Source organism: Lynx rufus, unplaced genomic scaffold, assembly GCF_022079265.1.
Source record: "Lynx rufus isolate CCGP_SWC_20201006 ecotype Redwood Valley unplaced genomic scaffold, mLynRuf1.p SCAF_12, whole genome shotgun sequence".
NCBI lineage: Eukaryota > Metazoa > Chordata > Mammalia > Carnivora > Felidae > Lynx > Lynx rufus.
In genome coordinates, this window is record NW_025814826.1 from 19,463,139 (window position 1) to 19,489,512 (window position 26,374).

General features: G+C 36.0%; 1 protein-coding gene across 4 annotated transcripts in view; it reads left to right on the forward strand.

The window, feature by feature from the left end:
* The window catches only part of CSPP1 (centrosome and spindle pole associated protein 1), a 161,889-nt gene that overhangs the window by 95,120 nt on the left and 40,395 nt on the right, over positions 1-26,374 (forward strand). For all 4 annotated transcript variants that reach the window (XM_047074007.1, XM_047074008.1, XM_047074009.1 and 1 more), the window contains 2 exons: positions 13,642-13,771; positions 15,496-15,643. In XM_047074007.1, coding sequence (XP_046929963.1) covers positions 13,642-13,771; positions 15,496-15,643 — 278 coding nt within the window. The remainder of the gene's footprint in view (positions 1-13,641; positions 13,772-15,495; positions 15,644-26,374) is intronic.

A 26,374-nucleotide genomic window follows, 5' to 3' on the forward strand; every position in this document is an offset into this window, starting at 1 on the left:
GATGCAGAGTTCTAAATATATCTGTCAAGTCCATCTGATCCAATGTATCATTCAGGGCCCTTGTTTCTTTATTGACCATGTGTCTAGATGATCTATCCATTTCTGTAAGTGGGGTGTTAAAGTCCCCTGCAATTACCACATTTCTTATCAATAAGGTTGCTTATGTTTATGAGTAATTGTTTTATATATTTGGGGGCTCCGGTATTCGGTGCATAGACATTTATAATTGTTAGCTCTTCCTGATGGATAGACCCTGTAATTATTATATAATGCCCTTCTTCATCTCTTGTTACAGCCTTTAATTTAAAGTCTAGTTTGTCTGATATACGTATGGCTACTCCAGCTTTCTTTTGGCTTCCAGTAGCATGATAAATAGTTCTCCATCCCCTCACTCTCAATCTAAAGGTGTCCTCAGGTCTAAAATGAGTCTCTTGTAGACAGCAAATAGATGGGTCTTGTTTTTTTTATCCATTCTGATACCCTATGTCTTTTGGTTGGCGCATTTAATCCATTTACATTCAGTGTTATTATAGAAAGATACGGGTTTAGAGTCATTGTGATGTCTGTATGTTTTATGCTTGTAGTGATGTCTCTGGTACTTTGTCTCACAGGGTCCCCCTTAGGATCTCTTGTAGGGCTGGTTTAGTGGTGACAAATTCCTTCAGTTTTTGTTTGTTTGGGAAGACCTTTATCTCTCCTTCTATTCTAAATGACAGACTTGCTGGATAAAGGATTCTCGGCTGCATATTTTTGCTGTTTAGCATACTGAAAATCTCGTGCCAATCCTTTCTGGCCTGCCAAGTTTCAGTAGAGAGATCCGTCACGAGTCTTATAGGTCTCCCTTTATATGTGAGGGAACGTTTATCCCTTGCTGCTTTCAGAATTTTCTCTTTATCCTTGTATTTTGCCAGTTTCACTATGATATGTCGTGCAGAAGATCGATTCAAGTTACGTCTGAAGGGAGTTCTCTGTGCCTCTTGGGTTTCAATGCCTTTTTCCTTACCCAGTTCAGGGAAGTTCTCAGCTATTATTTCTTCAAGTACACCTTCAGCACCTTTCCCTCTCTCTTCCTCCTCTGGGATACCAATTATGTGTAGATTATTTTTCTTTAGTGCGTCACTTAGTTCTCTAATTTTCCCCTCATACTCCTGGATTTTTTTTATCTCTCTTTCTCTCAGCTTCCTCTTTTTCCATAACTTTATCTTCTAGTTCACCTATTCTCTCCTCTGCCTCTTCAATCTGAGCTGTCGTCGTTTCCATTTTGTTTTGCATTTCGTTTAAAGTGCTTTTCAGCTCCTCGTGACTGTTCCTTAGTCCCTTGATCTCTGTAGCAAGAGATTCTCTGCTGTCCTCTATACTGTTTTCAAGCCCAGTGATTAATTTTATGACTATTATTCTAAATTCACTTTCTGTTATATTATTTAAATCCTTTTTGATCAGTTCATTAGCTGTTGTTATTTCCTGGAGATTCTTCTGAGGGGAATTCTTCCGTTTGGTCACTTTGGATAGTCCCTGGAGTGGTGAGGACCTGCAGGGCACTTCCCCTGTGCTGTGGTGTATAACTGGAGTTGGTGGGCGGGGCCGCAGTCCGCCCTGATGTCTGCCCCCAGCCCACCGCTGGGGCCACAGTCGGACTGGTGTGTGCCTTCTCTTCCTCTCTTCTAGGGGCGGGATTCACTGTGGGGTGGCGTGGCCCGTCTGGGCTACTTGCACATTGCCAGGCTTGTGATGCTGGGGATCTGGCGTATTAGCTGGGGTGGGTAGGCAAGGTGCACGGGGGCAGGAGGGGCAGGCTTAGCTCGCTTCTCCTTAGGTGATCCACTTCAGGAGGGGCCCTGTGGCAGCGGGAGGGAGTCAGATCCGCTGCCGGAGGTTTGGCTCAGCAGAAGCACAGAGTTGGGTGTTTGCGAGGAGCGAGCAAGTTCCCTGGTTCCCTTTGGGATTTTGGCTGGGGGATGGGCGAGGGAGATGGCGCTGGCGAGCATCTTTGTTCCCCACCAAACTGAGCTCTGTCGTCCGGGGGCTCAGCAGCTCACCCTCCCTTTGTTCTCCAGCCTTCCCGCTTTCGGAGCAGAGCTGTTAACTTATGACCTCCCAGACGCTACGTCGCGCTTGCTGTCAGAACACACTCCGTCCGTCCGGCCCCTCCGCTTTTGCCAGCCAGACTCGGGGGCTCTGCTTGGCCAGCGGGCCGCCCCTCCGCCCGGCTCCCTCCCGCCAGTCCGTGGAGCGCGCACCGCCTCGCCGCCCTTCCTACCCTCTTCCGTGGGCCTCTCGTCTGCGCTTGGCTCCGGCGACTCCGTTCTGCTAATCCTCTGGCGGTTTTCTGGGTTATTTAGGCAGGTGGAGGTGGAATCTAAGTGATCAGCAGGACGCGCGGTGAGCCCAGCGTCCTCTTACGCCGCCATCTTCCCTCTCCCCACTTTTGTTCTTTTTTTGGTTAGCTTGCATTTTCCATGTCTTACCCTCAATTTATTTGTGTATTTGAATCTAAAGTGTGTCTCTGTGCAGACAACTTATTTTTGCATCCTGCTCTGTCTGCCCCTATTCCCGCCCATCCCCTGACCCACCCTGTTCTGCTAGCCTCTGCGTAAATTTGCATTGAGTGCAATTCTTATTAAGAACTTGTTTGCTATTTTGCCTTTTAAAAAAATAGCCTCTGTTTTTGTTTTTCTGTTCCTCCATTGATTCCTCCTTTTATGTTAAATATTTTATAGCATTCAGTTTTAATTCTCTTCCTCTGTTATGATTCTTGTGGGATTTTTGGTGTTTTTGTTACAGATTAAAATTAATACATTAATTAAAAAGAACTGAATTTAGATCAATATCAACTTAATTTAAAATTGTAAAGGGACACCTAGGTAACTTAGTAAAAAGTTTGACTCTTTTTTTTTTTTTTAATTTTTTTATTTGAAAGAGAGAGCGCGAGAGCGCATGTGCAAGCAGGGGAGAAGGGCAGAGGGAGAGAGAGAGAGAATCTTAAGCAGGCTCCATGCTCAACACAGAATCCAACAACCCTGGGATCATGACCTGAGCTGAAATCAAGAGTCAGATACTCAACTGACTTAGCCACCCAGGCGCCTTAAGTGTCTGACTCTTGATTGTGGCTCAGGTCGTGATGTGTCATGGCTCAGGTCATGGCTGTGAAATTGAGCCCTGTACTGGGCTCCGTGCTGGACATGGAGCCTGCTTAACATTCATTCTGTCTCTCTCTCTCAATCTCTCTATCACCCCCCCCCACCCCAACACTCCAGTGCATGTGCACTCTCTCTCAAAACAATGTAAAAAATATTTCTCCAGTATAATGCCATTCCTTCCCTTCTCCTTGATGCCATGGTTGTCGTACAAATTACATCTTTATACACTTAAATAAGCCCATTAACATGGTTTTATAATTATTTCCTTTCCTTTCTTGATCCTTTGTTTCTTTATCTTTTAAGTTAGAGAAGAATAGAGTTGCAAATAAAAACATTTGTAATCTCTTTTATCTTTACCTATGTAATTACTGTTACTGGTGTTCTTTATTTCTTTGTGTTTATTCTCGTTGCTGTCAGGTGTTCCTCAATTCAATCTGAGGTCCTCCATTCAATATTATAGGACATGTCTGTTAGAGATGACTTCTCTGAGTTTTTATTTAATGGCCCAGTCATTGCTGTCAGCATTTTGAATGTGTCATCTCATTGCCTTCTTGTCTTCAAGGTTTCTGATAAGCTCTTAATCTTATTGGAGTTCCCTTGTACGTGATGAATTGTTATTTTCTTGCTGTTTTCAAGAGTCTCTCCTTGTCTTTCGGCAGATTGACTATAATGTGTATACATATGGATTTCTGTGCTTTCCTGCTTAGAATCTGATGAGCTACTGGATGTGTTGATTAATATTTTTCATCAAATTTGGGAAATTTTCAGCCAGTGTTCAAACATTCTTTATGTCACTTTGTCTTTTTTCTTTCTGAGACTCCTATACTTGGTATTCTTGATGGTGTCCCACAGGGCCTCTGAGGTTTTGTTCATTTTTCTTCAATCTTTTTCTTTCTGTTCCTCAGACTTCATCTCAAGTGACACGTCTTCAAGTTCAGTGAATGTTTCTTCTGCCTGCCTGATAAAATCTTCTACTAAAATCTCTAGTGACTTTCCACCTCTATAATATCTATTTTTTTAATGTTTCTTTTCTTTTCTTTTCTTTTTTTTTCTTTTCTCTTTCTTTCTTTCTTTGTTATTTATTTTTAATTTACATCCAAGTTAGTTAGCATATACTGCAATAATGATTTCAGGAGTAGATTACAGTGATTGATCCCCTATGTATTACACTCAGTGCTCATCCCAACAAGTTTCAATGTTTATTTTTCAGAGAGAATGAGTGGAGGAAGGGCAGAGAGAGAGGGGGACAGAGGATTCAAAGCAGGCTCTGCACTGACAGCAGAGAGCCTGATGTGGGACTCGAACTCACAAACCATGAGATCATGACCTGAGCTGAAATTGGATACTTAACCCACTGAGCAACCGTTTTTTTGATTTTTTTTTTAAATAATTTCTCTCTGTTGATATTCTTTATTTGGTGTAACATTGTTCTTACACTTTCCTTTAATTCTTGAGATATGATTTTCCTTCATTTTTTAAGATATTTGTAATTCATCAAGGTCTTTGTCCACTAAGTCCAACACATGGGATTTCTCAAGGACAGGTTCTACTGACTGGTTTCTTTTTCCTATCTATGGTCTATACTTCTCTGCTTTTTACTAGTCTCATATACATTTTTTTTGTGTGATTGAAAAGTGGACCTTTAAAAAGATACAATGTGGCAACTGTGGAGATCAGATTTTTTCCTTTCCCTAAGGCTTATTGTTGTTGCTATTTGTTGTTGTGACTCTTTTTCAAGTAATATTGTGAACCAATTCTGTAAAGTTTATATTGTTATGTGTGACTACTGATGCCTCTCCTGTCTTATTAGCTTAATAGTTAGGTCATGACTGAACAGAGGTTTCCTTAAAGGACTTAAATTTCCTTAAAGGACTTAAATCTGTAAGACTCTTTGTGGAGTGTTCTGTCTTCATGTTGGTGCATGTTCAGTACCCAAGCAGTTTATACCTCTGCCTTCACTTTCTCCTGGCACAGAACCTCACTGCCAGCCAGAGGTGAGAGATCAGAGTGTTCTCAGAGATTTTCTGGGCATCTTTGTAGTTCTGCATATGCACGAGGCTTTCTAGATTCGCAGGAATATGTTAGTTTTTCAGGCCCCTATGGATATTTTACTCCCCAATTTTTCTCCCCCCCCCCCTTTTTTTTTTGGTCAGCCTTTTGCATGTTCCAGTGGTTTTGCTGCCTCAGATAACTGTAATGTTGCCGCTGATTGTTTTCTACAAACACTTCATGATAAGGATGTTATATTGAATAAGGTTTAGGTATGTGTTAAATAAAGGCAGGCCTTAAGAATGGAGCTTTTCCAGGGAGCTGCCAGATAGGTCACAAGTGACATTTATGTATAGATTGGCTGTTTGGGGAGCTTCAAATCTGTTCTACACGTCCAGTGGTAGAGGGCTGTTGGTTTTTACAGCTGCCATCTGTGGCAGATTGTTGGATTTTAAGGCTTCAGTAGAGCTAGGCAGAAGTTGAATGGGAAAGGGCAGTTCACATGTCATAAATTCCTGTTCTTAATGAAAGTTTTTATTTTTTAAGACTCTTCTTGGATTTTTGCAAGACTTTTGTTAATTTTCAGAATTATTAAAAAGTTGATTTTGACCATTGTTAGCAGTGTTTTCAGTACTTCAATGGAGTAGCAAATTTTCAGAGGTTCTTACTTTGCTATTGTGGAAGTCTTTCCCAGTTATAGAACACTTTCATCTCAGTAAGATTCCTCACGTCCATTTACTGTTAGTCCTGATTCCTGTCCCCAGTGTAGTTGTTTCTTAAATTATCTTTTTTCTATTATATTTTTCTGAATGCTATATTACAGAGTGTAAAATTGTTGTATAATAATAACAGTTAAATAATGAAATGACCTCTTTAATTTTTTGCCAGCCCGTTTCTCATGCACTTATTTATCCCCAAGCATTTTAGTCTAATTAGAAATGGAAGGAACCCGTGCTTCTGTAAACTGTTTTGGTGTGCACCTAATTTGTCTTCTTTCCAATGTCGTATTTCTTTAAGACAGCTTAATTCATAGGTAAAAATGGTACAGCAAAGGGGCTTGTAAGTCTGTCATTCACATCCCCAAACCTGTGTTGACTGATTGATGATTTGTACTTAGAATTTTGATTGTCCTAAATTGGTATACATTTACTAAAACAATAATAGTCATAATAATAATAGCAATTTCAGTTTACTGAGTAGTGTATGTTGTCATGTCATGTCATTATATACATTATAGTTTATATCTGTCAGTATTTGCAATTGAAGAAATTGAAACTCAGCTATATAAAATGACTTCCTGGAGCGCCTGGGTGGCTCAGTTGGTTAAGTGTCCGACTTTGGCTCAGGTCATGATCTCGCAGTTCATGAATTTGAACCCCATGTTGGGCTCTGTGTTGACAGCTCAGAGCCTGGAGCCTGCTTCAGATTCTGTGTCTCCCTGTCTCTCCGCCCCTCCCCCACTCACACTCTGTCTCTCTCTCAAAAATAAATAAACATTAAAAAAAATTATAACATGACTTCCCTAAGTCCTCAGTCAATAAGCAGTTTAGGTGGAGACTGAAGTGGCTTTGTTTGGCTTCAAAGCCTCAACTCTTTGCTACAGTTTAGGAAACTAGTCACATTTACACTGTAATGATTTGTGATTACAGCAGAAATTGTAATTATTTTATAAATATATTTATTTTGTGAACCAAAATTTGCCACCTACAAAAGGACTATCTTTTTATTGAGCAAGGTCTATTAAGGACCATGTTAAAGAACTTTAGAGTTGAAAAAGATCTTTGGAATTTCTTACGCTATGAAGGTTTCAGAGAGGCTACAAATCTATTGAAATATTGAATGCTTAAATTTTGTGTATATATGTTTCTGCAATAAATGTGGGTATCTTTTAATCAAATTCTCAAATTAACTATGACAGGACTCCCTTCCCAAAGATGATGAGATAAAACCATTGGTAGGTATCCATGGCTACACTGAAGGCCAAATTATCTCCTGTGACTTTGACAGTGTTATCCACTCCTCCAGTTTTGATATTGGCATTGTCCTCAATAACCACTTTGTCACGCTCATTTCTTATGTGACAATAAATTTAACTACATTGTCTGAATGGTACACCTTATGGTCTGAATGATTTTTTGAGATTAAAAAAAATTTTTTTTAATGTTTATTTTTAAGAGAGAGAGACTGAGCATGAGTGGGGAGGGAGGGAAAGAAAGAGAGAGAGAGAGAGAGCGAGAGAGAGTGAGAGAATCTGAAGCAGTCTATAGGCTCTGAGCTGTCAGCACAGAGCCCAACGGGGGGCTCGGACTCCTGAAATGTGAGAGATCATGACCTGAGCCAAACTCCGACACTTAACTGACTGAGCCACCCAGGCACCCCTGGTCTGGGTGATTTCTAAGTAGTAAGAGCTCTGGATCACCAGAGAAAGAGGGGGAAAAAAAAGAAGGAGAAGAACAGGAGTCTTCAATTGCTAGGGAATCACTGCTTCAACTTTATTCACTTCTCAAAACCATTTTTGGCAGTTTCCATCCCAGGTCCCATAAGCATGGCAGGGTTTTAGAGAATCTCCTAGTCTTAAGCCATAAATATCATCGGTAAAATCTATAATGACTTCGTGAAAAAAGGAAAAAAGTGTCTAAGTTTATGTGTTTTTCTTATTTTTGTTTTTGGAATGCTGTTTATCTTTGTTCTTTGTGCTTCTTTTGTTGATAACTTTAAAAAATTGATTTCTTGAAACATGAAAGCAATGTCGTTCTTTAAGCAGAATTATTGAAAAATTGATGATAGAATTAAGGGAGGATGATAGAAATTGGATTAATGAAGGAAGGAAAAAAGTACAGAGATTATTAATGAAGCTGCCGGAGTCCGAGTAACATAAGGGAAATTCCCGAAATTCCTGTTCTCAATGAACAGGAATTTAAAGTAATTGGTACTTTAAATAGTAATTTAAAAAGTAATTTAAATACTTTTCCGTGGAAAATATGAAGTTCACATTTAAAAATCACCAAATAGGGGCGCCTGGGTGGCTAAGTCGGTTAAGCATCCAACTTTGGCTCAGGTCATAATCTCACAGTTCATGGGTTTGAGCCTCTCATTGGGCTCTGCACTGACAGCTCAGAGCCTTTAACCTGCTTTGGATTCTGTGTCTCCCTCTCTCTCTGTCCCTCCACCTCTTGTGCTCTGTCTCTCTCTCTTAAAAATAAATAAATATTAAAAAACAAAAATCACAAAATATACAAGGAACTAAACCATGAGTGGGGATAGGCTTGCAAAAACAGACAGATAAGGACCTCAGATTAGGAATTATTAGACAAAATCTAAAATAGTCATATTGGTCATGTTTATATCAGGGCATAATAAACTTATGAAGAATGACCAGTCAGAGTTTAAATGCAGCTATGTATTTTAGAAAAATTTTTAAATGATTGAGAATATTAACTTAATGGATGGACCTTAATAGCAGATGTCACATATCTAAAGTGAGAATTAATGAACTAGAACAGTTTTCAAAATGTGGCTCCCAGAGTAGCAAAATCATAGGGCAAACTCTCAGGCCCTTACCCTCCCTGTGAATAAAAATTCTGTAGAGGGGCTGACACCTTGTGTTTCAACAAGCTTTCCAGATGATTCTGTTGTACTCTAAAATTTTTTTTTTAATGTTTATTTTTGAGAGAGAGCGAGTGAGCAGGGGAGATGCAGAGAGAGAGAGGGAGAGAGGATCCAAAGTTGGCTCCTCACGGACAGCAGAGAGCCCTATGTGGGGCTCAAACTCATGAACCCATGAACTGTGTGTGACCTACACTGATATTGGACACTTAACTGACTGAGCCACCCAGGCACCCCATGTTGTCCTCTAAAATTTGAAAACCTCTGAACTAGTAGATACAAAATCATTCAGAACAGGGAGAAAAAGACATGGAAAATATGAAAAAAAAAAAGGATAAAAATTATGGAACTAAAAAGGACTAAATATGAAATTGGAATTCTAGAGAGAGTGGGACAAAAATATTTGAAGAGATGATATCTTAACATTTTCTAATTTTTTAACCTATACATTCTGGAATCCTAACACCTTGCAAACAGGCTAGATAAAAGACAATTGTAGTAAAACTTGAGAATATAAAATACAGAGGAACGTGAAATCTGCCAGAGAGAAAAGACCTTTCTTTCTTTTTTTTAAAAAATTTTTTTTTTTCAACGTTTATTTATTTTTGGGACAGAGAGAGACAGAGCATGAACGGGGGAGGGGGCAGAGAGAGAGGGAGACACAGAATCAGAAACAGGCTCCAGGCTCTGAGCCATCAGCCCAGAGCCTGACGCGGGGCTTGAACTCCCGGACCGCGAGATCGTGACCTGGCTGAAGTCAGACGCTTAACCGACTGCGCCACCTAGGTGCCCCAAAAAAGAAAAGACCTTTCTTTCAAAAGAACTCTAGAAAGCTATTCAGAAGATAAAGATACTGTCAATGTGTTGAGACAGTTGTATACTCAGCAAAGTTATTTTTCATTAATGAAAATGAAATAAAAATATTTTAAGAGGAACCACTAAATTTACCATTAGCAGACCCTTAGTAAATGAAATTCTAAACGCAGAAGGAAGGAGGTTGCAGTGAGAAAGGTCTGAGTTTCATAAAGGAGTGGAAAGGAAGAAAGGTGGTAAATAAGTAGGTGGAATTAAATATTTATGTAAAATTATTTTGGATTTAAGGGTAAGTAAAATTAAGAATAATTAATAGGAATAGCATATAATATGGAAGGGGCTAAATAGGATTAATGTGTTTTAAAATCTTTGTATCATTTGGGAGGTTGGTAAATATTTTGATTAGCTTTAGTCTTTGGTAAGTATGGATGTTATATTTTTAGGGTAAGCATGAAAAGTATTGTGATAAGGGATGCGTGGGTGGCTCAGTCAGTTACGCATCTAACTTCAGCTCAGGTCATGATCTCACTGCTCATGGGTTCAAGCCCTGCGTTGGGCTCTTTGCTGACCGCTTAGAACCTGGAGCCTGCTTCCGATTCTGTCTCTCTCTGCCCCTCCCCCGCTCGCATGCTGTCTCTCTTTCAAGAATAAATAAACATTAAAAAAAAATTAAAAAGTATTGAGATAAAAGGCACAACTTACTAATGTACTAAAGGGAAAAATTAAAAAGGCAAAAAGAACAAAATGAGATATAGAAAGGTTTAAGGAGCAAGCCTGTTTAACTTGATTATAAGTACAAATTAAATGGAAAATTTTAATTTGATATTAGTAAATTTTTAAGTATCTATATCTGTTTCAATGAGAAAGCTTGTCATACTAGATGCGAAAGCAAAATCCAGGGGTTACCCGTATTACATATATTTAAATGTGATATAGAACAGTTGAAAGTAAAAGGGTACAAATACACTAGGAGAATATGAAATAAATTTTGTTTACTATATTAACATCAGATAAAATGGATTTTTTAGTCATAAAGCTTCAAGATCAAAAGAATTCTTTTATAAAGAATAAAGGTTCATTTTAGCAGCATAAAGGCAACACAAAATTTTATGCACCTAAAAATAAGGTCTCAAAATATATAAAGCAAAATTTTAAAGAACTTCAGATTAAAGTAGACAAACAGAATCCTAGTGTGAGACTATATTATTTCTTTATATAAGTGATAGCTTGATAAGGCAGAAAACAAGCAGTAGGGTTATAGAAGAATAAAAAGATTAATAAAAGACAAGGTTTTACTGAAGTTGATAAAAAAAAATGATGAGGCATAAATAAATACTGGGAATGAAAAATTGTCACTGTAGTTGGAGTTAAAGTTAAAATGATAGTAAGGGTATATTATGCATAGTTTTATGCCAATGAATATGGAAATTTAAGTGAAGAAGAAAGATTCCTCTTAAAATTTAACTTAATAAAATAGACTCAAAAAGAAATAGAAAACTTGAATAATATAAAAACTTTTTTAGAAATTAGGTCATAAGGGGTGCCTGGATGGCTCAGTCAGTTAAGTGTCCATCTTCGACTCGGGTCATGATCTCGCGGTTCGTGGGTTCGCACCCCGCGTTGGGTTCTGTGCTAACAGCTCAGAGCCTGGAGCCTGCTTCAGATTCTATGTCTCCCTCTCTCTGCTCCTCCCCTGCTCATGCTCTGTCTCTGTCTCTCTCAAAAATAAACATGAAAAAAAAAATAAAAAAAAAAAGAAATTAGGTCATAAGTTTCAAATCTTCCCTCAAACTTACACAAAATAATACAGAGTACAGAAGAGGAGGGAATACTCCACAGCTGTGATTATGAGAATGTCATAATCTTTATATGAAACCCAACAAGGTCATAATGACAATTGGAAATTTCCAGCTGATTTCAATCATAAAGATAGATACAGCCATCCTAAAACTGAACCTCATAATGTAAAAAGGGATATTGAATTCTAAATTGGAATTTCCTGGAAAATAGGATGAATAAATGTAGTAGTACACATCAACTAAGAGTGTGGACTGTGGAGGCAGAGTGTCTTGGTATGAATCCTGGTTTTTCTATTCAGCTGGAGGCATGTTGCTTAACTTCTATTCCCTGTTTATTAAGTGGGATAATAATGGTATCAACTCATAGGTTTATTCTGAGGATTGAATGAATTAAAATATGTAAAGTGTCTAAAAAAGTGTCTGACATATACTAAATGCTAATTGGTGTTAGATGTCAATATTGTAAAATCAGTATTATAATGTACTATATTGGTATAATAAAGAAGAAAGCTATATGACCATCTCAGTAGTTACAGAAAAAGAAGTAATAAACATCAATATCCATTAGCGATTGAAAACTTAGCAGAATATGTTAGAGGAGAGCCTACTTAACCTGAGAATGTGTAAACATGAAAGACCTATATCATATACTTTACTTAATGGTGATACATGTAAAACATTCTTTTTGAAATTGGCAATATGACGAGTGTTCTTATGACCACATTTTTTAGGGCCCAATAATTGCAGCAAGATCAAAAATAAAAAAGGAAGAAAGATAGGTATGAGTACTAGGAAGGAAGAGAGCAAACAAAATGTTATTTGCAAAAGAACGTACACATACAATGTTAGAAGTTTTAGCAGCATTGCTGAGTACAAAATCAGTATATATAAAAAGCAGTTGGAGGAAATGGCAGTTACCTTAAATAGTTAAACATATGCTTACCATACAACACTTGGTATATACTTAAGAGGAATGAAAATATATATACACACCAAGACTCATATGTGAATGTTCATAACTGTATTGTTCACAATACTTTAAGTATAAACAATTCAAATGTCCATCAGCTGATAAATGGGTAAACAAAATGTGTTATATCCATATAAGTGAAATATTATTCAGCCATAGAAAGTTAGGAAATCCTAATGTATGCTACAACATACCTCAAAAATAGTGTTATTTTTTGACTACCACCCCCTTACCACTTCTCTCCTTGCTCCCATCCCAATCTGACTGTGTATCTCTAAACCCTCTCATCTTTGGGCCATGGGAAAATTGATAAAGGCCAAGAATTTGGGTCCTTGAGTGAATGGTAAAAGACAGGAAGCAAAAGGAGTGAAATAGATAATGAGTGAATCAATTCACTATGTAATTTGTAGCTATTTTGTTTTGAGAGATTGGTTTTACTCAAATAAGCCCCTTCAGCCTTCTTCATTTGCACATACAGAGCCCCCACAAAGTAGAAGTTCTGTTAGGAATCATTTGCTCTGGATCTTCTCATCTGTCCTTTTATCCTCTCAGGATGCAGTGTGACAGTATACATAAACATACCTGTTTATCTTCATAAAAGATTATAAATAAATTGGATAAATTAGATACACAAAGGGAACTCTTATTTAAAGACATGATACTGTTTTTGGAGATAAGCCTTTCGTAGTCTCTTTTTCATAGTTATAATTTTATAATAAAACTAATATTTGAGTTTATCTTTTGTAATTCAGATTTTTAAAATGTATTATTTTCTTCAAAGTGGCTACATTCCTATGTTTAAGACAAATAGCACTTTATTGCTTGAGATTTCTGTAACCATAATATGTTTTAAGTTTTTCATTTTTTGATTCATTGCAAATTTTTCAAAAATATAAATTTTATTTGAGACAGACTTTTTACTGTGATTTTATTGTTTTATTTTTGAGATGGCTAAGAAGTTGGTATACATTTATTAAGTACATTCTTATGATATTGAGAGAATTCTACTGTATTATTTCCCTGCATTCAGAAAAGTGCCTAAGCCATACATATACCACTTGATGACTTATCACACAGATTTTACCCCCATGTAACTGCCACATAGGTCAAGAAATAGATCTAATAAATGTAAAAGTTTCATTAATTGTGAAAACAGAGAGAGTGGAGAGAGCTTAGTAAGGGAACATTTACTTAAGGATTTCTCTTTGACCTACAGAGAAATATCTTCCCCTATTTTTAAATCTACTTAAATGCTATGCTGTTTCAAAGGAGTGTTGTATTCTTGCTTTGTCATAAATGGATACAAATTGTTGTGTACTTGATGTAGGAATATGATTGGACAGAATGAACTGAAAATCACAAGTGATCGAGGAATAAATTCAGGATTAATTTTTGAAGATAAACCAAAGCCTTCAAAACAGTCACTTCAGTCTTACCAAGAAGCTTTGCAGCAACAGGTATTCATTTATTCATTCATGCATTTGTTCATTGATACATTTAATGTTGAACATCTTATATGTTAGCACAGTGGTCCCTTAGAACTCTTTGTGGCACAGGAGAAAACAATACCAGTCATTTATAATTCAATATGATAAATTTTTGATGCAGATAGATTAGAATGCTTTTGGAAACATAGGATAAGAATAATTGCCTGGTGATTAAGAAGACTTCATGTGTTGTTGATATTTGAGCTGTATGTTATACAGTGAATAGATTTTAAATTCCTGGCATACTCAGGAAATAGAATTGATGTGGGAGAAGGATCTGAAATGTCAGATTGTGCTGGATCGTGAAGTTTAGCTAGTAAGTTTTCAATTTCATCCTATTATGGATAGCCTAAAGGAGGAAATTTTAAGCCAGAGAGTAAAAGGAATGGTTTAAAAGTTTTAGGAGGATAGCTAGTTGTGATGTGTATGATTGAGAAAGAGATGTGGTGGAGAAACCTTAAAACTATTGAGGCAGTCCAGATAGGAGGTAATGAGGCTCTGAACCAGACAGGGAAGATAGAATATCCAGAAGACAACTCTGGGATTTATTGATAGTACTTAGATATAGGGAATGAGAAAGAAGAAATGGCTTGAAGATGATTCTGTATGTTGTAATCTACATGAATAATGAGGCTATGAATATGAATTAAGAGAAAAAAAGTAGAACACTTTTAGAGAAAAGGATAATGGGTTCTGTTGTAGTTTGTTATATTTGAAGAGAGCTTACTTAAAAGTAATTGTATCAAATGTTTGGGGTTTTTTGGGGAATATCCATATATCTCGGAGAGGATCCTGGAATTCTTCGTAGGTATATGCCCACCTTAGGTACTTTTCTATAAAGTTCTACTTGGATTTCTTCTAAAGCTCCTTTTGTTCAGTTTTTATATGGCAACCTCCTTGAAAATGGATTTTTCTTAATTAGAGAATTACTTTAATTTTTGGATGGTAGGTTTCTACAAATAGAAGACTGAACACCACTGACAAAACTAGATTTCCTAATTCTAGAATTTTATTTCATGCATGTGATGACTTCCATGGCTTTGCTGGAATGGGTGCTTAAATTTTCTATGTATGTGATTATGTTTTTAAAAGTAACTTCCCAAAATGTAGATACTTGTTCATTGCCTATCGAAATGTCTCTAGAGACCCAATCCTATGCTTATACTTGATGATGAGAAGCCTATTTTGTTTGCTTTCATAAAGTTGTACTTAAAGTAGCCCAGAATTCTCCAACCTCTTTGAATTCTGAGAATGGAGTTTGCCCAGGGTAGAAAAGTCTGGTGAGGTGTGGGGACTAGTTTGTGGCTGGCCAGGTCCCATGAAAAGATAAATGGAAAAGGAAAGTAGGGAGATCCTGTTGGTCCTCAAGCAACTGGTGATGTTAGGGAGGGAGTGGCTCAGGTAGAAGTTGGGGGTGGGAAGGAGGAATTGGTTCAGTCTCAACTGGCATCAGTGGCTGGAAAGTACTCATGGCATGATATGAGGGACCAGCCGCTATTCATTCTAGCCAAGGAGTGTTTTTAAATTGAGTATTCCATTGATTTATGATTTTAAATTTTATAGTGAAATAGACTGTAAAAATTTTTTTCCCAAGGTTTTTTCTCTAATAAGAAAAATAAAAACTGATATTAAAACTAAACTTTTTATATCAGAGTGCTTGTCAGCACTTATAAATATCCCTTCATATTATCAAGATTCGGGAAAGAGAAGAAAGAAGAAAGAGAGAACGCGAAGAAAAAGAAGAATATGAAGCTAAATTAGAAGCTGAAATGAGAAGTTACAACCCCTGGGGGAAAGGTGGAGGTGGTGCTCCTCTGAGAGATGCAAAAGGCAATCTGATAAGTATGTTGCTTTCATTGATCTGTTGTTTCTAAAAGAAACTGAACTGTTTTTAAATTTTTAAAAGAATGGGGAGTAGAAGTGGGAATCAAAGCCTCAAAGGCAAGGTCTCTTTTTTTGTTGCTTAATACAAAAGAAGTATTTTGCAATAAATGTAATAGCAGTTTTGAGGGTCTTTTTTCTTTAGAGTACTATTTAACTTTGTTACACATTTTTCATCCTCTAGTGCTAACTCAGTTGCAGAGAAAAGCTCATGTTAATTGGTAAGTTTTAACCCAACCTAGTAATTAGATTTAAAAAAAATCCTAGTAAGAAAAACCCCTTATTAAAAATTTTTTAAACTAGTAAAACATATTTAAAATAGGTGATCTGAAATAGTTGTGGGATGTGGTGTTTCATATATAGCCATATACCTGCATAGTGCAAGGACTGTTGGTAAATAAAGACCTGATCTCAGAAACTTTCTGGCAGGTTGTAAAATCATGTTGATGTGTCTTTCAATTATGTACCCTCAAAAATGTTTGATCTAGAAACCACACAAGGCACTTAGCAAAAGAGGCCTTATACAACTTGTTATATATATTAGGATGGGCTCTATTAACTTTTAGATATGAATAAAAGTAGACAAAGATGGATTTTTTGAAAATTGTTTCATTAGAAATTAGAAATGAATAATAGAAACCCATTAAATGGTAAAAATACAGATTTCATGTTGTTCTTTAGGCACTATACATTAATTTTAGTGATAGTTGAGGGATGTAGTCAGAATACTTTTTGGATATGAGTTATTAAGAGTTCTTAAATATTATGATTTGCTTCTTTGTTAAAGATGGCTTTAAAAAAAAAGTATTTGAGGTCCACTTAAATTACTAAGATAACTCTTTTCTCATAGTTTTGAAGACTGGAACTCTTAACTCTTTTTTTTTTTTTTAATTTTTTTTTTTTCAACGTTTATTTATTTTTGGGACAGAGAGAGACAGAGCATGAACGGGGGAGGGGCAGAGAGAGAAGGAGACACAGAATCGGAAACAGGCTCCAGGCTCTGAGCCATCAGCCCAGAGCCTGACGCGGGGCTTGAACTCACAGACCGCGAGATCGTGACCTGGCTGAAGTCGGACGCTTAACCGACTGCGCCACCCAGGCGCCCCTTAACTCTTTTTTATAGATGAGATAATTTTAGGTGATATATAGATAAACATTTCTTATTTTAAAAGTTAAATGTTTATTTGAATATATATTGCAAAAACACTGGTTTTTCATTTAAGGATAGTGCTATAACATTTCCTTTTAAAGTACAGGTATTAGTCCAGGCATTTAACAAAAAGTGCTATAAGAAACAACCCCTATTTCTCAGAGGCTTGAGGTTTAAGGTTTAATAAATAAAAGTTTACTTCTCAGTTATGTCACATTCTTCTTCTATTTTTTATTTTTAAGAGAGAGAGAGAGAGAGAGCACAAGTGCACGCATGAGCAGGGGAGGGGCAGAGAGAGGGAGAGAGAGAATCCCAAGCAGGCTCTGCGTGGTCAGTGCAGAGCCCGATGCAGGGCTTGAACCCATAACAGTGAGATCATGACTGAGCTGAAATTGAGTCCGACACTTAACTGACTCAGCCACCCAGATGCCCCAGTTATGTCACATTCTGATGCTGTTTGGGTGGTTTCTGTTATATTTGAAATATGTAGTAAAGATCTGTGTTTTGCCATGTGATGATGACCAAGACCATGTATCCTCTGTACTTTGTTTCCTAATTTTAATTTGGTTGCTGGCTTTTCTAGTTACTCCTGTTTTATCTTTGATCTTTTATTACAAAGAAAGAAATTTAATGTTCGTCCTTGTCTTAGCTCTCTAGGGAAGATCTTTGATCTCTTTATAAGGGGAATTGTTATTAATAAATATTAAAATCTATTACCCATACAAGTGGAGTAATAGCAACCCTTTTTAAGTAAATATCTCTATTTTTATTATTTGTATGACACTTAAAATCTGTTTCCTTTCTAAGTTCTTTATTCATTAAAGTTCTTTTTTCAAGTTCCTATAAAAAAAAACACACTGTGTTCTAATGTCTTTCAGTGGATGAATGAATAAACAAAATGTGGTGCATTTATACAGTGGGATGTTACTCAGGAATTAAAATGAACTATTGATGCACATAATAACTTGGAAGAGTCTTCAAAGAAATTATGCTAAGTGAAAATAGCCCCTTTCTAATGGTGACATACATGTATATTCTCAAAATGACAAAATGGTTGGGGATAGGGAATAACTCTAAAGAGATACCATGTTGGAGTATTTTGGGGTGATGAAACAGTTCTGTATCCCGATTATGATGATGTTACTTGAGTATCACATGTTAAATTTTTTTTAAATTTTATTTTTTATTTTTTTAAATTTACATCTAAATTAGTTAGCATATAGTGCAACAATGATTTCAGGAGTAGATTTCTTAGTGCCCCTTACCCATTTATCCTATCCCCCCTCCCATAACCCCTCCCGTAACCCTCAGTTTGTTCTCCATATTTATGAGTCTCTTCTGTTTTGTCCCCCTCCTTGTTTTTATATTATTTTTGTTTCCCTTCCCTTATGTTAATCTGTTTTGTCTCTTAAAGTCCTCATATGAGTGAAGTCATATGATTTTTGTCTTTCTCTAATTTCACTTAGCATAATACCCTCCAGTTGCATCCATGTAGTTGCAAATGGCAAGATTTCATTCTTTTTGATTGCTGAGTAATACTCCGTTGTATGTATATACCACATCTTCTTTATCCATTCATCCATCGATGGACATTTGGGCTCTCTCCATACTTTGGCTATTGTTGATAGTGCTGCTATAAACATGGGGGTGCATGTGTCCTTTCGAAACAGCATACTTGTATCCCTTGGATAAATGCCTAGTAGTGCAATTGCTGGGTCGTAGGGTAGTTCTATTTTTAGTTTTTTGAGGAACCTCCATACTGTTTTCCAGAGTGGCTGCACCAGCTTGCATTCCCACACATGTTAAATTCTTTAAAAACTACACCAAAAAAAAAAAAAAAAACCAATTAAAAAAAAAACACTTAACCAGTTTGAAAGATAGTGAAAGTATCTCCTACTTCTAACTGATTAGTAGTGAGAGTAAATGTTTCTTTACATATACTTAAGTATTTGTGTTTATGTATTGTATTTGAGCCAGTTAGATTTATGTTTGTTTTTATGTTGATTATTAAGACACAATTTGCATAAGACAAAATACACCCTTTTTAAAAAAATTTTTTTAACATTTATTTATTTTTGAGAGACAGAGAAAGAGCATGAGTGGGGGAGGGGCAGAGAGAGAGAGACACAGAATCTGAAGCAAGCTCCAGGCTCTTAGCTGACAGCACAGAGCATAAGACAAAATACACCCTTTTTAAAAAAAATTTTTTAACATTTATTTATTTTTGAGAGAGAAAGAGCATGAATGGGGGAGTGGCAAAGAGAGAGACACACAGAATCCAAAGCAAGCTCCAGGCTCTTAGCTGACAGCAGAGAGCCCGACCCAGGGCTTGAACTCAGGAACCATGAGATCATGACCTGAGCTGAAGTCGGACGCTTAACCTACTGAGCCACCCAGGTGCCCCAATATACCCTTTTTTTAAAAAAAGTTTTATTTATTTGTTTTTGAGAGAGAGTGAGAGCGTGTGAGCCCTTGTGAGCGGGGGAGGGGTAGAGAGAAGAGAATCCCAAGCAGACTCTGTGCTGTCAGTATAGATCCCGATACAGGGCTCAATCTCATGAACTGTGAGATCATGATGTGAGCCAAAATCAAATTGGACGCTTAACTGACCGAGCCACCCAGTGTCCCCCAAATTTATCCTTTATTATTCAGTGAGTTTTGACAACTGACTCCAGTAGCCACTGCCACAGTCAAGATATAGAACATTTCCAGTATCCAGCCCCATACCTTTGCCAACCTCTGATCTGCATTCTGACACAATAGTATTGACTTTTGTGTCTTTTTTTCCCTTAATGTTTTTGAGATTTATTCTTGTTGTTGTATATGGCTGTAGTTTACTTTTTATTACTGAATGGTATTGCACTATGTGGAAGTATCACAAGTGTTTATCCTTTTACCTGTTGATGGATATTTGAGTTGTTTACAATTTAAGGCTATTAGAAATAAAACTTATAAACATTCACCTGCAAGTCTTTATGTGAACATAAATTTTCATTTTTTGTGGTTAAATGCACAGAAATGGAATTGCTAGGATGAATAGTAAGTATATATTTAACTTCATAAGAGACAACCAGACCATTTTCCAAAGTGGTTGTTCTATTTTGAGGCACTAGGTTTCTCGTTGCTTTGCATCCTCATCAGCCCATGTAATTGTTCTTCTTTAAAATTTTAGCCTTTCTAGTAAGTAAGTACGATAAGTCATTGTGTTTTTTTTTTAAACTTTTTATTTTGAAATAACTCAAGACTTAGAGAAGAGTTGTGAAGATATAGAGGGTGCCCTTTACCTAGTTTCCCTTAATATTAACATCTTACATGATCTTGGTATAGTGACCAAAACTAGAAATTAAAATGGGTTCGATGCTATTAAATAAATTATTGACTTTATTTGGATTTTCTCCTACCTTATTCTGTTCCAGCCTCTAGTCCAGGATCCCATATTGTATGTAGTTGTCATGTCTCTTTAGTCTCCTTCAAGCTGGTAGGTCCTCTGTCTTTCTGTGTCTTAATTGTTTTTATATATATAATAGCTTTGTTGAGATCTCATTTTCCATGCCATAGAATTTATCCCTTTGAAGTACACAATTCAGTAGTTTTTACTATATTCACAGAACTGTGCTACAATCAGTTTTATAACATTTTGTATTGCCTCAATACTCTTGTTGAAAATCAGTTGACTATAAGGTTATTTATGGACTCTTAAGTTCTGTTCTGTTGATCTAGATATCTATCCTTATGCCCATATTACGCTCTCTTGATTACTGTAGCTTTGTGTAGTAGGTTTTGAAAGTGAGAAGTGTGACTCTTCCAACTTTGTTCTTCTTTTTCAAGATTGTTTTGTCAACTTGATTTCCCTTCCATTTTCGGATAAATTTTACTCTTGTCAATCTGAATAAAAAAAAAATTGTGGTAAGATTTTCATTGGGATTACCTTGACTTTATAGATTAATTTGGGGTGGCCAGCATCTATATTGTCTTTCGATACATGGATTTGGAATATTTATCCACTTACTAGTCTTCGTTAACTTCTTTTAGCAATATTTTGCAGCTTTCAGATCTTGTAACATATTTTGTAAATTGTATCCATAAATATTTCATATGTTTTAATGCTGTTTTAAATGATAACATTAAAAAATTTCAATATCCATTTGTTCATTGCTAGTGTATAGAAAGACCGTTGATTTTTGTATGTTCTTGCTTAACTCATCGGTTTTATTAGGGGTTTTTTTGTACGTTCTTTGAGATTTTTTAATATGGACAGTTAAGTTATCTGCAAACAGTTTTACTTCTTCCTTTCCAGTATGAATACTTTTCAGTTATTTTGGTTGATTTACAGTGGATAGGAATTCCAGTACAATATTTAGAAATCTTGAGAACCGACATCCTTGTCTTGTTCTCGATTTCATTTGGAAAGCACTCAGTCTTGGCTGTAGGTTTTCTGTAGATTTTTTTTTAAACCAGGTTTAGAACATTCTCTTCTTTCTCAGAGTTTTCATCATGAATATATGTTGAAGTTTACCAGGTGCTTTTCTACATCTTTTGAAACGATAATTTCATCTTTCTTACTCTGTTGATATATGGTGAATTACATTGGTTTTTTATTTATTTATTTAAAAAAATTTTTTTTTCAACGTTTGTTTATTTTTGGGACAGAGAGAGACAGAGCAGGAACGGGGGAGGGGCAGAGAGAGAGGGAGACGCAGAATCGGAAACAGGCTCCAGGCTCTGAGCCATCAGCCCAGAGCCCGACTTGGGGCTTGAACTCACGGACTGCGAGATCGTGACCTGGCTGAAGTCGGACACTTAACCGACTGCGCCACCCAGGCGCCCCTCCATTGGTTTTTTAAAAAAATTCTAATCATGTATTGCTGGTTTCTTTTTATTTGTTTTTAATGTTTTATTTTTTGTTTTTGAGAGAGACAGAGACAGAGAACAGGTGGGTCAGGGGCAGAGAGAGGGAGACACAGAATCTGAAGCAGGCTCCAGGCTGCAAACTTCAGCACAGAGCCTGTTGTGGGGCTCGAACTTGCTAACTGTAAGATCATGACCAGAGCCGTAATCAGATGCTTAACCGACTGAGCCACCCAGATACCCCTACATTGACTGATTTTTTTTAAAATGGTGAGCCGCTCTTTCTCCTGGTATAAACCCTATTTAATATTATTTTAATTTTTTTTTACATGTTGTAGAATTTGATTTGCTAGTTAAGGATCTTTGCATTTAGGCACATAAGGGATATTTGTCTGTTTCTCTTATAATTTTGTCTGGTTTTGGTATCAGGATGATGCTGGCCTCACAAATATGAATTTGGAAAAGTTTCCTCTTCTGTTGGTAGAATTCACCAGTGAAGCCATCTGGGCTGGGAGTTTTCTTGTTGGGAGTCTTTAAACCATGAATTAAAATTTTTTTTAATAAATTATTTAGTTTTTTAAAGTTTATATATTTGTTTTTGAGAGAGAGAGAAAACATGAGTGGGAGAGGGGCAGAGACAGAGAGAGATTCCCAAGCAGGCTCCACACCATCAGTGCAGAGCCGAATGCGGGGCTCAAACCCAAGAACTGTGAGATTATGCCCTTAGCTGAAATCAGGCACTTAACTGATTGAACCACCCAGGCACCCTGAATTCAACTTATTTAATAAAGACATTTAGTTTATTTATTTCTTCTTGTGTGAACTTAATGTGTTTGAATCATTAAAGGAATTTATCCATTTCATCTTTTTAGTTTATTGGCATAACAATAGTTTATTGTTGTATAATAATTTTATTTTTATTGTTATTTTATTTTTATATGTATTTTATTTATTTTATGTTTATTGTATAAACTATGCCAATAGTTTATTGGCATCACTGTAGAATCTACAGTGATAGTTCCTCTTTTATTCCTGATATTTGTAATTTATTTATTCTTATTTTACTTAATGAGTTTGCCTGGAGGTTTATCCATTTTATTGATCTTCTCATAAAACCAGCTTTGGTTTCATTGATTTTTCTGTTTTTCCCTTCGTGTTTCATTGATACCTGCTCTCATCTTCACTATTTTCTTTAGTTTACTTTGTACTTAATTTTCTTTGTTCTGTTTTCTTAATGTGGAAGCTTAGATTATGATTTGATTTCTTTTTTAATATATGCACTTAAAAATGCTATTAATTTCCTTTTGAGTACTGCTTTAAATGTATCTCACAAATTTTGATACGTGGTTTTTTCATTTTCATTCAATTCCGTTTTCTTATTGTGATTTTTCTTTGATCCATTGATTATTTAGACATTAGTTTTAAAAATTTCCAAATATTTGGGTATTTTCTGAGTAACTTGCAGTCACTTTTAGGGTATATTCTCTTTTGTTTAGAGAATATACTTTTTTGTTATTTCAATATTTTTAGGTTTGTGAGATTTATTTTATGGACCACGAGTTAGATTTTTGTCTTAGAGACTGTGATCTTTATAAGTAAATATGTATATTTTAATTTGGAAATATATGTTAATAGTTGAATCAGGGTTGAAAATTTTCTTTAGCCCTCTGAATTGATTTATTAAAGAAGAGTTTGTGTATCAGTCATGATTGCTGAATAATCTTGGGTCTGTAGAAATATTTTCAGCCATTTTCTTTAAAGTGTTTTGGTATTTTCCACCAAAGAACGACTAACTTAACAAAATTAATTTTAATTTCAAAGTATATGTTTAGGTTTATAAAAAAAAAAGCATAAAATAAAATAAGGAATGAAAAAATTTAAGTACTGTATGTGTTGTTTACCTGTAGTAGCTATCATAAAATTTAACCCTGGTCTAATAAATTTTTCAGATAGTAGAATTATTTTCCCAATCATGAATCTGTAATATTTTATTTTGTTCTGTTCTTTGTAGAATTATTCTGTAATGCTAGCAATTTTATATTAAATACTATGATAGTGTACATTTGAAATAAAGGCCATTTTTTGGGACATCTTTGCGGTTGGCAAATTATACTCTTCACCAAAGTGCCTTGTATAATTTTAATTTTTAGCTGATTTCAAACTTTTGTTTTACACCTCACAGAAAGATAGACAAGGAGTGACTATTTGATTGATAGTTTTTTCCAATAAATAGCAATATGGACTTGTCTTGATTGCTGAATCTGATAGTCTTAAGTAATTATGCACTCTGCTGACATCAGTTTTCTTTTTTTATAAATACATTGTCTTATCTAATTGAGAGTACTGTGTATAGTCACAACAGTAAAGAAAAACATGCTATTGATTTTCAAGTTTATTATAGTTTTTGTTTATACGACATTTATCTCTTAATTTTTGGCTTGTGGAAGTGAATATCAAAATGAGATTGCATTCCCTAAGCACTCATTAGTTTGGTAACAAGGCTCTGGGCATCATTTTCAAAGGAGTGAGCTTGATATCCATACTCTAGTAACAGAAAATGGAAGAGTACTGTATGCATTGTTATTCATAGTGACTTCTCATCTATATAGTCTGATCTTATGCTGTTTTAGTGAATTGGATGATGAGATATTAATTTCCCATTTAAGTTCTTTTGTTTAATTTGGTGACTTTTTAGGGATCACAGCTGTTAGTTCATTACTTCAACTTCCTCATCATCTTTCTATTTTCATTTACCTTCCATATCCAGATAAATCCCATGATTTGATGATGGTGGCGGGAGCACCCAGCTAATTTTTGCCTTACCAATTCTTGGTACTGGGCAGTTTCTTTGCAGTCAGTTTCTCTGATTACAGTTAGTCCCTTCTTTCTTGCATTTTCCATTTTTTTTTATTCATTTCTTCCCTTTAACATCTAAATATACTTAGGTTACTTGTATTCTTCAACACAAATAAACAAAAACTCTGCCTTGACCTTACACTTATCATATATAAAACACATTCAAAAAGTAGTCTGTGGTTGTTGCTGCCACATCTTACTAACTTCTTACTGTTTCATATTCCATAAAATGAATTCTAGCTCCTATTGCTCTATTGATGTGACATTTTCAAAAGTAACTGATGTCCTAATTTCTGATTTAGTGGATTTTAGTCTGTCCTTACTTTCTTTGAACTGGATTGACAGTTCCTTCCTTTAAGTTCTGTGCATTCTCTCTGATGCTGTCTTCCCTTCAGCTGACATTTATTGGGATGTGTATTATGAACCAGGTTAAACTCTTCTAGGTCTGTGAACATTATCTTTGTTCTAGGGCTATCTTCAGACATTGTGTGTTCCTTGAGTTAAATACACTCTTAATCTCCATCTATTTTCTCTCCCTAGCTGCCATTATTACTGGTAATGCTTCTGTTACTACCAGGACTATCTTCACTATCATCTACAGAACAGAATAGAGAACCATCAGCTTGTATTTTAGAATATTCCGGAATAGGCATGTAATCTCCATTTTCCTCTCATTGCTTTATTAAATGTGTTTTGTGATCTAGTCAAGCTGGACTGCTTTAATATTGCCAGAACACTCTTCCTGTTTTCCCCCTTGGAGCTGTTTCTCACATTTTCCTGTTTATTATCCTTTCTGATACATCTTCATCTCTGAAGCTCCTATCCAGTTTCCAAGTCCAGACTGTCCAAATGTTGCAGTAGGATATGAACTTGCTGATTCTGAGCTCTGTTCTCTCTGGTAACATTTCCTGTTATTGGCCATGTTGTATCTGATACTGTGATTCATGTTCAAAATACATTCTTGAACATAATAGGCTTTCTGATAAATATGTCTTATGTCCAGGTTTAAATTCTCTTTCACTGCTACCTTACAATCCCAGTTATTTTGTAGAGAAATATTTTTTATTTTATTAAAGCGTTAGAGTTCTGTAGTCATTCAGGTCTGTTTTTAAGATTGATTTGTTGTTTGACCTGGTCCTGTGTGCTTAGATTTTTGTGATGTGTATGTGGTATCTACTGTTGTGTAACAAAAATTACCCAACATGTAATGTTTTAGTATAACAAACACTCATCTTGTGGATCTTGTGGTTCTGTGAGTCAGTAATTGGTGAATGGGTTAGCTGGGTGGTTCTGTCTCAGGGTCTTGCATGAGGTTACAGTCCAAAATTTCAGCCAGGTCTGTAGTCATATGAAGGCTTGACTGGGACTGGAGAATTCATTTCCAATATGGCTCCCTCTGTTCCTTGTCATGTAGGCCTTTCCATAGGACTACATCATTGTCTTTATGATACAGTAGCTGACTATCTTTGAAGTAATAGATTAAGCAAGGTGGAAACCATAATGTCTTTTATGAAGTAGCCTTGGAAGTCATATGCCATCATCCTATAGTGTTCTGTTTGTAAGAAGTGAGTTTCTAACTCTGGCTTATGTTCAAAGGGAGGGTAATTGAGCTCCATCTTTTAAGAGAGGATTGTCAAAAAGTTATGAATATATTTTAAAACTCCACACTACATGATTATATTTTTTCATTAGGAATGCTAATGAAGTTGGGTAAATTTCACTATGACTTGTTTTGAATTGTTGGTGTTTGTTCTGTATTTACAGAGATTCCAAGTTCTGAACTAACATACATATGAATATGGTTTTTATGGCCTGTCAAAGATTTTTATATTCTTAAC